Source organism: Gastrolobium bilobum, unplaced genomic scaffold, assembly GCF_033153095.1.
Source record: "Gastrolobium bilobum isolate Gb01-03AN ecotype WA unplaced genomic scaffold, APGP_CSIRO_Gbil_v1 utg2059, whole genome shotgun sequence".
NCBI lineage: Eukaryota > Viridiplantae > Streptophyta > Magnoliopsida > Fabales > Fabaceae > Gastrolobium > Gastrolobium bilobum.
In genome coordinates, this window is record NW_026897401.1 from 275,794 (window position 1) to 288,140 (window position 12,347).

The window sequence follows — 12,347 nt, forward strand, 5'->3', positions numbered from 1 at the left end:
TTCAGATAAGACTTTCGCAGCCAATAACACATCACCAATAAACACAGATACCTGGAAGAACAACTCCTGGGGAGAGCATCTTTTATCATTGAATATCAAGTTATTCCTCTCCTTCCATATGTACCAGCAGATAACTCCAAATTTCACACTCCACTCTCCATTGTGATGCCTCTTTTTTATGTTATCCAGAATCCAATCAGTTAGGCTCAAGCTGAGAAAAGCATTCAATCCATCTCTGTCCACCCATAGCTTCCACACTTCCTGAGCCCATGGACATCTCCTGAAAATGTGATCAGCATCTTCCAAAGGAAACTGACATCTAGGACAAGCGGCTGCCTCTGTCATATGCCTACGCTGCCTCTCTGCATTAGTGAGCAACCTGTTACCAACAAACAACCAAAGAAAGAATTTGACACGTTGGGGGCCCTCCCATTTCCAAACCAACTCCCAGTCCACAGAATTAGATGTGATAGTCTGATCAGTCAAAGCCCTGTAAGCTGAGCTAACTGAAAACATTCCAGAGCTGGAAAATTTCCAATTAACCTTATTTCGACCCTCACTGCTGGAAGGGGGAATTACATCAGCAATAATTTATAGAACTTCATCCGAAAGATAAGGACTGAATTTATCCCACTCCCACTCTCCATTAGTAACACATTCAGCTACCTTCCAATGTTGAAACTCCTCAGGGAAACTGACAGAGACCTTATCTAACAGATTACCATCACATGGCAACCAATGGTCAAGCCAGAACTTGGTAGATTCCCCATCCCCAAGGGAAATTCTAGTACCTTCCTTGACTACCTCCCAGGAATTTTGTATGCCCCTCCAAGTATTAGAGACATTCCTACAACAATTTAATCTGGGCATAAGATCATCCCCCACTTTATATTTGCTGCACAAAACCTTGGCCCAAAGATCATCCCTGTTAGCTAGCAAACCAAACCCCAACTTCATAGAGAAAGCCTTGTTAACTTGGTTCTGCTCCCTGAAGCCCAGACCACCTTCTTTTTTTGGTCTACAAATCTTCTTCCAGCTCACCAAATGGGTCTTCCTATGCTCCTTAGTAGAGCCCCAAATAAAACTCCTAGTTAATTTCTCGATCTCAGAACATATGCCACTGGGAACAACAGCTGACTGCATAGCATAGGAAGGTAAGGCTTCCAAAACAGCTTTTGCAAGAACAGATCTCCCAGCAAGGGAAAGGGAGGACTGGTTCCAGCTGGACAGTCTTCTGTGAACCCTATCCAGGACAAATTTGAAAGAATTCTTAGTAAGTCTTTTATGATGGAGAGGTACCCCTAGGTACTTGCCCAAATCAGCAGTGATCCCAACTCCCAAGGACTCACTAATCTCACTGGATCTACTAACATGGACATTTTTGGAGAAAAACACCCGAGTCTTTTCACTACTAACTTTCTGGCCAGAAGCTTTAGTGAATACCTTTAAGACCTGGTTAATCACATGAGCTTGTTCAATGCTAGCTTCAGCACAGATAATTAGATCATCAGCAAAAAGCAAATGTGAAATAGGAGGAGCACCCTTTCTCAGGACAATAGGCTTCCAAGCACCAATATCCACTGCCATATTAATGAGATGGGAGAGTCTCTCAATACACAAAACAAAGAGATAAGGGGAAATAGGATCCCCTTGCCTTATACATCTGCCAGGTAAGAACTTACTTGTAGCTACTCCATTCCATAAAAGGCTTAAGGAAGAAGTGGATATACAACTGAGGATTAACTGAGAGGTAGACTCAGGGAACCCAACATCCTTCAAAGTATCCAACACAAACTTCCAACTAAGCCTATCATAGGCCTTTTCTAAATCCACTTTGATCATCATCCATCCTTTGTTTCCTTTTCTACTACGTATGGAATGGATGACTTCTTGAGCTATGATGATATTATCAGTACCTTGCCTCCCTTTTATGAAGCTACACTGGTTTGGAGAAACAATTCTAGGCATCAAGTTTCTCATTCTTTCAGCTAAAGTCTTAGTGATAGCTTTATAAATCACATTGCATAGGCTGATTGGGCGAAAATCCTTCATGCTACTAGGACTATCCTTCTTAGGAATATGACATATCAATGTACCATTAATATCTTTCACCTTATCAGGACAAACAAAAATCTCAGCAATTAGCTTATACACTGAGTCTCCTATGGAATCCCATTGGCTATGAAAGAAGATAGCACTCAAACCATCCGGACCAGGAGCTTTAAATTTGCCCATCTTAAAAATAGTCTTCCTTATTTCTTCCTTACTAGGAATAATAGACAAAGCTGCTCCGTCTCCATCAGACAAGATAGGGAACGTATGCTGAATAGGGAAAGAACCATCACACTCCTCATCCATTCTAAACAGATCCTGATAGTAGGAGATAGCCATATGGACAAGCTCATCAGAATCAGTGATCCACCTCCCCTGGTCATTCTGAAGAGCAACAATTCTATTAAATCTTCTCCTTGCCACTGTGGAAGAGTGAAAAAACTTAGAGTTTTTATCACCATATTTTAACCATTGAATTCGGGACCTTTGGAACCAAGTCAATTCCTCACAAAGAAGAATAGATTGCAGCTCCTTCCAAAGAGATTTTTGAAGAATCTCCAAGTTATGATCATAATAACCAGCTCTGTAACTCTCCAACCCCTTCAACCGAGAATAAATTCTGTTTTTCTGAATCATGTTCTTCCTAAAAACATTCTGGTGCCAGTTTTTAGCTACAGTCTCAAACTTGTTCCTAGATGGGATCCACCCCTCATTATTCTCCCAACTATCCTTGACCAGATTACCGAACTTGGGACAGTGAGCCAAGCTGCAAGAAATCTGAAGGTTCTAGAGTAATCCCTAGGCCTAGCCCCATCACCATTTGCCACCAGAATAGCTCTATGATCTGAATCAAAGAAAGGCAAATGAGATACAAATCTGTTAGGCCAGGCTAGGTTCCAATCTTCATTAGCACATGCTCTATCCAAACGTTCTTGGAGTCTACCCCTCTTCCAAGTGAAATCAGGTCCTTTGAAACCCAAATCAGAAACATTGCACCCAAAAAGACATTGTTGCAACTCAAACATACTATTCCAACAGATCTCCTTACCTCATATCTTCTCAGAGCAAGATAAAATGGAATTAAAATCGCCCATCAACAGCCAAGGGCTGTCCACTAAGAGGCTTATGGAAATTAATTCTTCCCAAAGGATTCTCCTCTCAAGTCTCCTAGGACTACCATAAATGAATGTAATGAAGTCAGTCTCCAGAGAGTCAAGATAGTGAACCCTTGTATGCACAAATTGGTGATGAGTCTGTAACACATCCAGTTTAACCTTTTTCTCATCCCAGAGCAGCCACAGACCCCCTGAGAAACCCACAGGATCCTGTCTGAAATGGCTCGAAAGCCCCAATTGGTTAATGATCCTATCACCTCTAGATCCACCAACTCTAACCTCCAGCAAAGCCAAAACACTGACTTTAAACCTGTTATTTAGATCTCTAATAAAAGGAGGGAAGCTTCTCTTCCCTACCCCTCTACAATTCCAACATAAAACAGACATGAAAATTAAAATTAAAAGAAACACAAAACAAATCAAAAGGTACGACTCTAAAGCCATACCTAGGCACTCAAGGAAGAGGAGCTCCCCACCAAGGAGGGAGGAATATCAAGCACCAAACCATGCTGTTTAGAAGAATTAATCCCCAGGGAATTCTGCCCAGCTACACTCAAGCCCTTCTTAGCTGCCATGTTGTTCCCATCCTCAACAAAATCTCTTACATTCAAGGTCCCTTTACTTCTAATCCTGACTTTACTGGTCCCTTTGGGTTGGCCCTCAATCCCAGCATTCGGAGGAATATTCTCAACACCTGGCTTCTTTAGAATGGCCTTGGGCTGGATCTTGGCTCGCTCCTTAGGATCCCTAGTTACATTCCTCTTTGACTGATGATCAGGAGATTTTAAGCTCCTTTGAGCTTTCTCACCAGAAAGAGCTTCCTCCTTAACAGCCACACAGATACTAAGATCAGTCACTTTAGCTGGAAGAGAACAAACAGTAGGCGGACTGATGTCAGAATTAACCACCCCTGAGACTTTGGGTGGTCTTCCTATAGACAGATTCACCCCTATAGACTTAGTGTCCTGCACCACCGCCTCATAAACATCCTGCTTGACTGGCTTGGCTTTCAACTTACGACTTCTAGCCTGCCTCTGGACAACCATCCAGGTACCAAATGCTTCCCCCTGATTCTCCTTGGTCACCTCACTCACAGGCTTGGCATTGGAAGGAACAGCTTGCCCCTTACTGGACTCTTCCACGGTAGTCTGAACCTCTGGAGCTTGGTCCTCTGGGCATTGATCCTTCCTGTGGCCATACAAGCCACACTTGAAGCAGATGAGGTGTAATCCCTCATATCCAACATGATAGATCTTGATCCCTATGGTAAACTTCGACAGGAAACTCTTTCTCAAGTCAACTTCTACACAAATTCGAGCAAATTTGCCTCTCTCTGTGATAACAGCATCACCCAATTCATTTTTCCGAAGTGAATTTCGATCCAACTTCAGCGTTCTACCAAAGAAATTCCCAATTCTCCATAGGTGACGAGGTTTGTACACCTCAATGGGCAAACCCGGAATCCTAATCCAAACAGCCACTTTCCTAAAATCCTCATCATAAGGATCAAAGAGTGGCCTCCAACGTTGAACAATGACATAGTGATCATTCACTATCCACGGGCCCTCTTCCAGCACATGACGATAATCATTGTCTTCTTGGAATCGAATAAGCAGATATCCATTATCTAAACCAATCAGCTCATAGGAACTTACCAAACACCACAGCCTCACAAGTCTGGACATCAGGAATCTAGCCCCAATCCGCTTCCCTAACATCTTGATGATGAGAGCCTTCCTCCATTGCTCACAATCACGCTTGTGTTCCTCTACAGGAATAGTGTAGCGCGGGCAGAGTGGATCATCAGGAAGGACCTGATTAATCCCCTCCAACAGATCAGCCTCTTCTTCTTCCCGTTTCTGCATAGAGATCCAGTCTTCTTCGACATCCAGTTGTCCTCCCAGACCATTTAAACGAAGGAGTTTATCCCTGTAAGTCACCACACGAGGCTGGGCGCTGCACTTCAGATCCCCTTTTACTCCTTCCGGTAGCCCAGAAGCAACCGGTGAATTTTCAGAACCTCCCTCTCCTTTGTCTTGCATGATCTCATCCATGACTAGATCCTCCACAGCCTCACCCTTCGGCTTCTTCCCACACCGTAGCAAACGATCGCCTTCAGCTTGGCCTCTATTTCTAGAAGCCTTGACATCGTCCTCCTCCATCGAGTCCTTCGAGATCACAACCTCAGCTTCCATCGATAGCACAAAACGCAAGAAACAGAATACCAGAACCCTAGCAGAGAGCAAGAAATCGCGCGCGTGGATTTACGCGCCCCCGATGTGCTTTTATTTATTTCAATCTCTAAGTTTCTATTACTCTAAAATCATATTACAAACAACAAGAACATAAGTCTTCATTGATCTTCATAGTTTGAGCCTTGTAATGCATTTATCACTTGAATTCTTTGACTTTTAGGTTGACTTTGTGCATTTGAGTGGCCCTTTCATTTTTGCACTTTGCTTTGCTCTTCTTACGCCATTTAAGACTTGTTGCATTGACTTCCATGTTGTGCTTCCATGTTGAGGTTGTTGGTGCTTTATAATTATCAAAACTTCACTTGTATAGTCTTCATGACCTATAGTTCATTAGGGTTCATCCGTCTTCCCACTTATATGGACTTCACTTAACTCATTACCAACCAATGTGAAACTATATCACAGTTGAAAATTCCAACCATAAATGATTTATCCTAAATGTAGAATGACAAAATCTCTCTTATTTTAACTTTTTTTTTTATCAATGTACACTAAAATATTTAAGTTGGCATGATGAACGAACAACTCATCCTTTGTATGAGTAATTGAGTATGGACTATGGGACCCACATAGTCAATAAAAGGCACAAATCGTAAGGATACCAAGTTATATAAAAAGTTTAAATAGTTTAACTATATATTAATAAACAATTGAATAATAATATTCTTTTTAAATTAATAATTCATTAAATTTAAATGGAAAGAGGAATAATATTTTATATTGCATATTTTTGCATATAATTCGATTTAGTTTATATTGGTGGAAAAGTCAAATTAGACTTAAGGACAGCAAGTCAAATTACACAAAATCTGAATCATTGACTTTCTTGTATCTACCGACTCAAATATCTAACAAATCAGAACTGTTATATATAAATATGATCAACAATCAATATTGATAGTGTAACTTACATCGGTGTAAAATGATTATGACTCATATATATATATATATAGGAGATATTTTTACACTGGTGTAAGTTACACACTCAATCTTAATCGTTGATTCTATTTATATCTAATGGTTCTGATTTATTAGATATTTGAGCCTTTAGATGCAAGTAAATCAATGATTCAGAGTCTTACAACAAATCTAAATCATTGAGTTACTTGCATCTAACGACTCGAATATCTAATAAATCAGAACCGTTAAATATAAAGAGGATCAACGATCAAGATTAATAGTGTAACTTACACCGATATATGAATATCCTGCTTTTATATATATATATATATATATATATATATATATATATATATATAGAGAGAGAGAGAGAGAGAGATCTTTTGACTGCAGTGTAAGACTTAGACATCTTACTCCTCATCTCAGCCGTTGATTTTTATCTTTCTAACAGTTATTATTTATTTAAAATTAATAAATAATTAATTGGTATATCTCGATAAAGTATAATCGTTAAATGGACAAAAATCAACGGCCGAGATTAAAAGTAAAATTTATAAGTCTTACATCATAGTCAAAAGATCCCTCCCGAAAGGTAAGAAAAAAAAATTACAACATAAAGGCAAAAATAAAATCATTAAGATGTTTTCAATGGGAGTAGTTTAGGTAGTTGTCTATTCATGGGTCGCCGTGATATTTAAGCAATAAATAAATTCAAGTGGGGGCGTATTAAAAATATTATGAATATGGAATAATGAGGTGTGGGGTTAAAAAGGATTAACGGGACATCAAAACGAGCATATTCTCCCTGCTGAACTAGATCCTATCTATAGACTAATTAAGGTCAACTTCAACTCCTAATTTTTGAAAGCTACATGTACGAAAGCAACTTGCTTATTATTATCTTATTTTAAGAATCGACTAATCTAATAGAGGAAGTGAGATTACAAAGACGATAAAAAATTTCCCTATTAAGTTTTTAATACAACTGTATATTCACGTGCTTGCTGGTGCAACTTTTCTCATTCTTCATATGTTTTTGTCCTTTATTTTTATTTAGAGTATCAATTAAAACTTCAAAGAACAATAAATTGATTATGCTCAACTTTATATATTTTTAGAGTTCTTTTTTATCATGTTGTAGGAAAAAAAATTTCTCCTACTATAAGCACAAAATGTGATAGTTCTCACTACCCATTAAAAAAAAATTGTTATACACCTTTTAATATTTCACTAGTAGGAGAAAAAAGTATTCTATAACATGAGAATTTTTTTCTCCGTATTTTTATGCAGTAAGAAAAAGTTTCTTTGTCTTTTCCTCTAATTGCTTGGAATTAATCAGTTGGCACACTTCACAGAAATCTTCAAATGAGCTTATCATTTTAAGTTGAATCTCAAATGTAATCAACTAATCAAGTGTTTATGCGCACGAGTATAGTTACAATTTACAAATTTGCGCAACTGTCCTGTTTCATGAACGCTAGGTGGGAGTTGAAAAAGGAATAGTGCATGGCAGGTGCATGTGCTAGCAAAGCATAGCATATGATGGGAACAGCACAACCTGATTTGGAATGAAGATCAAGAGGTAGGGCATGCCTAATAAACTATACATTAGAAATATAATATAAAACACAAAAATATTTATTATCTAATAGTTTAAACGTTTTGGAAGGATTGATTACTTGACATATCTCTAGAATTCTTATGATCAAATGGTTTATAATTTGGTATATGTCGCCTTTATTTTTTTAATAAATATTATGAAATTTTTTCGCATAAGCATATATCCTATACAATGTTATTAATCCCTGCCCGACCTAGTCGGATTGACCCATAAATCGGTGAACTAATGACTTGACCAATTTGAGTTAGCACACGCACCAACCACTCAATTGACCAGGTGAAAATCAATTTGACTCGGCCGTTTTTGACAATCACTGATCCGGTTAGTTTTTGTTAACCCACTTTGGTCATTCATTTTTTTTTTTGAAAAAAAAGTGAAATAACGTCACTTTTTAGGCAGCAACCAAATGCAAAATTCTTAAGTTGTTGTGCACCATTTTCAAATCAACCACACACAAAAAAACAGAACATGATTAAACATTTAAACTTAAGAAGGGTGAAATTGAAATGAAAAGTGAAAATGCTAAATAAGTTGGATGAAAATTTGAAAGCATAGGAGATAAGGAGGAAGTGATAATTTATAATTTGAAAAGTGATATTAATTTTATTTTTTAATAATGACCCTATGGATAATTCTTTTTTTTTTTTTGAATTATGGAAGCCTGAAAAAATAAATTACAAATATGCAATAGTTCTATAGTTATGAAAAGCAAGTAAATGGTCATGGAGTAAAGTAACCATTTGAGAAGGAGGCCGGTTGAAAATGACAATATCTTTTTCTTTGTCAAGGCCTTGTTTTGCAAACTAGTTCTCATATTTGTTGCCAGACATAATTTAAGATAATTCTATATAGACATAATTATAGATTTTGCTGGACAACAAAAAAGTTATTCTAAAGAAATTTTGAGTATAGAATATATATATATATATATATATATATATATATATATATTTGGATTATGTGGTTCAATCAATGACCCATTGAATAAACCGGTACCCAATTGAGTTAATAATCGATTCAAGTTTAATAACATTGATCCGATATATTGTTTAGTTTTGAAATCCAACGTAATTTTATGTAAAAAAAACATATTAAAAATATAATATAAAATATAACATTATTCATCTATCTTTAAATAATGTCTGAAACTTTTGAGTGAATTGCTTGCTTCGTTAACATTATAAAGTGAGGACCCTTTAGTTGCCTTTGTCTACTGTGAGGTACAGATGTAAAGTTAATGGTGCATGTGTTAGGCACTAGCTGTGTCTGTTTCTCAATTCTGAAGCGTTTTATATCAGTAAAGTACAATTGCATGCAACCACATTACTGAACGTACTCAGCTTTAATTATTCGCGCACCCGTGACCAATGAAGATGCCAAATACAAACAATCAGGGAACTTCATCTAGCCAAACTAAGCTTTTACAGCTTTGATAAAATGACAAAGAAAGATACGACAAATAAACTAGTTTTCTTTTATATTCTTTGAGGCCAACTTTATGTAAGCAACAATATTACCCGCACATGAAAACATGTAACGCGTGATCATAATACTTGAATTGTAAAGAGGTTTTGGGTGGGGGGTGTTGTTGGTATTGAAACTCAATAGAAGACAAATAGACAATATTAAAGTAGTTTTAATTACATAGAGAGATTAGCATAAAAAGAACAATCAATAAGAGGGGGTCTCTTGGTAGTTGAGAGGCCACTTAGCATGATGTAGAATGAATACTTTCTTTATCATTGATGGTACTGACGTTGATAACAATAATGCTAATGATATTTATTGGTTGTCCAAGTAAAAATTCTTGTTCATAAGAATATGATAAGAGCAAGTTATAAAATGATACAAAGTAGCAGTAACAATTTTATTAAAAGGTCTCTCAAAGTCCCTATAAAACGGTGGTAAGCATGGTATAATGGCAATAATGATGTTATAAATGAGAGTTTTAAGGGATTTCAGCTTGAGAAGGTAACTCTTAAATTCTTAAGTGACTTTTCTAGAGGAAAATAATTAAAAACAACTCATTAATCACCCCATACTCAGAGTTGTACTTGTACAGCTATTTTCCACATTTTCCTTATACGCCACACACCATCTAAACGCAAAATACTCGTACGTACCTAAGATAAAATATATAAATGATTGGGGGGAACGAATTATAACATAAGCAAATTTAGTAGGAAATCTTCATCACTCTTACGTTTGTGTCTGGCTTGGCTTGATTGGATTAGTGAAATAATCGATTAACCGATAAAGGAATATATAAAAAGGAAAATATAAGAATTATGTTGTAGAAAGGAAAATTTGGTCACGTTACTGATTATAAATATGTATTAAGGGTAGTAGTACATAGGGGTGAAAGTGGGTTAGGCTGGGCCAAACTTTATCCCGAAAAGCCCAAGTCTTTGTCAAAAAAATTTAACTTGGCCTGGCCCAAGCTTAGTAAGAGTCGAACTGTTAGCCTGACTTGGCCCGTTTATAAAAAAACAAATAGTCTGGCCTAGCCCGTCAGCCTATTAATTTTTAACTTCCTAGCAAAACCATGAATCAACTTCACAAAATATTCAAATTATGTTGCTAAATCAAAAATCATAATTTCAACATCCAAACACAATCATGAATCACAACAAAACTCATCACAATCTGCATTAAAGTCACTTTCAAAAGCAAAATGTTCAAATTAAATAACATATATTTCATCAGATCCAACAAACAAATCCATATATACTATGTAAATTAAAATAACTACATGAATCCAACAAACACATCATGATGCTTGTATTAAGTATAACCTCTCCTAAAAATCTTTTAATATATTCATATACACAATCTAACATGTTGAGATGTTGGTTCCTCCTACATAAAAAAAATAAATTCAGATTTCTATTAAAATATAATCGAATATAATTAAGTTATAAACAATTGCAATTAATTAAATTTATATATATATTTTTTTTCAAGGCATACTTATTCTATTTTATTTTATTTGAAATAAAAAGTAAAATACAGGACGGCCTGTAGGCTTATAGGCCAGACCTTGTTAAAGTGGGCATACAGCCTATTTATTAAACAAGTTTTTTTAAGGCTCAAGCCCAACCTATTTTACGAAATATACTAGGTCAGGTCTGGCCCGATGTAGGACGAGCCGTAGGCCCCTGTAGGCCAGCTGGCCCAGTTTCACCCCTAGTACATAGTTATAATATTAAAATTGTTTTTTCTCTCTCCGTCACGTCAACCGACAACCTTATGAGAAGAGAGAAAAAAAAAAGCAACTTTTAATATTATAACTAGAGGTGTTCAAAATGTCCAAAAGAATCAAACCAATCCATAATCAAACTGCTCCACATTTAAAAAATCAGTTGTTTTTTTTTTAAAAACCAGTTTTATTTTAAAACCAGTTTCATACAAAACTGTTTTTTATTTTATAAACTGGTTATTTACCAAACCATAAAAATAATTGGTTATCTATGGTTATTCATAACCAAACTACTCTATTTTGCTTCAACGTTTCTTTATGCACCGATATGGTAGGGTTCCCATTTCCAATTTCTTCACTCTTTTTTCTATTTCTTGGTTCCTTTTCGCACGTTCGATTGTTAGTTGTACTTAATATTTACAAATTTACAAAATTATTTATTGGTAAATATTCCTTTTTAATATCTAAATTCCTTTTTAATTTACAACATTTGAATTTGGAAACAAGGAATATCAAGAAGGGTTTTCCCTCCGTGAAGTATTTATCAATTTATTTTGCTAATTGATATAATTAGTTATGCTTAAACAAAACCCTTTGACGAAGGAATTCCTCTTGGGTACTTAACTTTGTGATTTGGCTCTTATGAATTTATGCGATTAGATAACTTTTCTATTAGATACTTAACTTTGGGATTTGGCTCTTATGAATTGTCGGTGACAAAAAAAAATATAGCTTCAATATTAAGTATAACTCTTGTAAATATTATTTACTGGTACATTATTCAAAATTTTGGATTTTAAATTTGTTATAAAACTGATTTTGAACTTAATAATCGGTTTATATTCATAACTGGTTTTGATTTAAAACCTGTTAAAAATCGGTTTTCAATCGATCAAAACCGATTATGAACCATAAATCAATTTTGGAACCAATTTTAAACCAGTTTAGAAAATTAACAACCGGTTTAAAAAAAAAAAACTGGTTCGGTTTGAAAACCAAACCGTTTAAAATTGGTTCAGTTCAGTTTTTGTCAAAATCAGTTATGAACCACTTCATGCATACCCTTAAATTTATAATTATGGACTAGGTGTAGTGCATAATTATATTTTTTTTGGAGGACCAAATTTTTTTCATGACGGATCACAAACCCATAAAAAAATATAACAGAAGCAGTTACCATGTTCATCTATAAACAAAAATTATCA

The 12,347-nt window shown here is 35.8% G+C and overlaps 1 protein-coding gene across 1 annotated transcript; it reads right to left on the reverse strand.

Annotated features, from left to right (window-relative positions):
• Window positions 1-591: 591 nt before the first annotated feature.
• On the reverse strand, window positions 592-5,362 carry LOC133306628 (uncharacterized). Its single transcript, XM_061506948.1, has 4 exons — window positions 3,678-5,362; window positions 3,230-3,528; window positions 2,796-3,019; window positions 592-2,706 (listed from the first exon to the last, which is right to left on the reverse strand). The coding sequence occupies exons 1-4, from the start codon at window positions 5,360-5,362 to the stop codon at window positions 592-594; spliced, it is 4,323 nt and encodes a 1,440-aa protein (XP_061362932.1).
• Window positions 5,363-12,347: the final 6,985 nt, after the last annotated feature.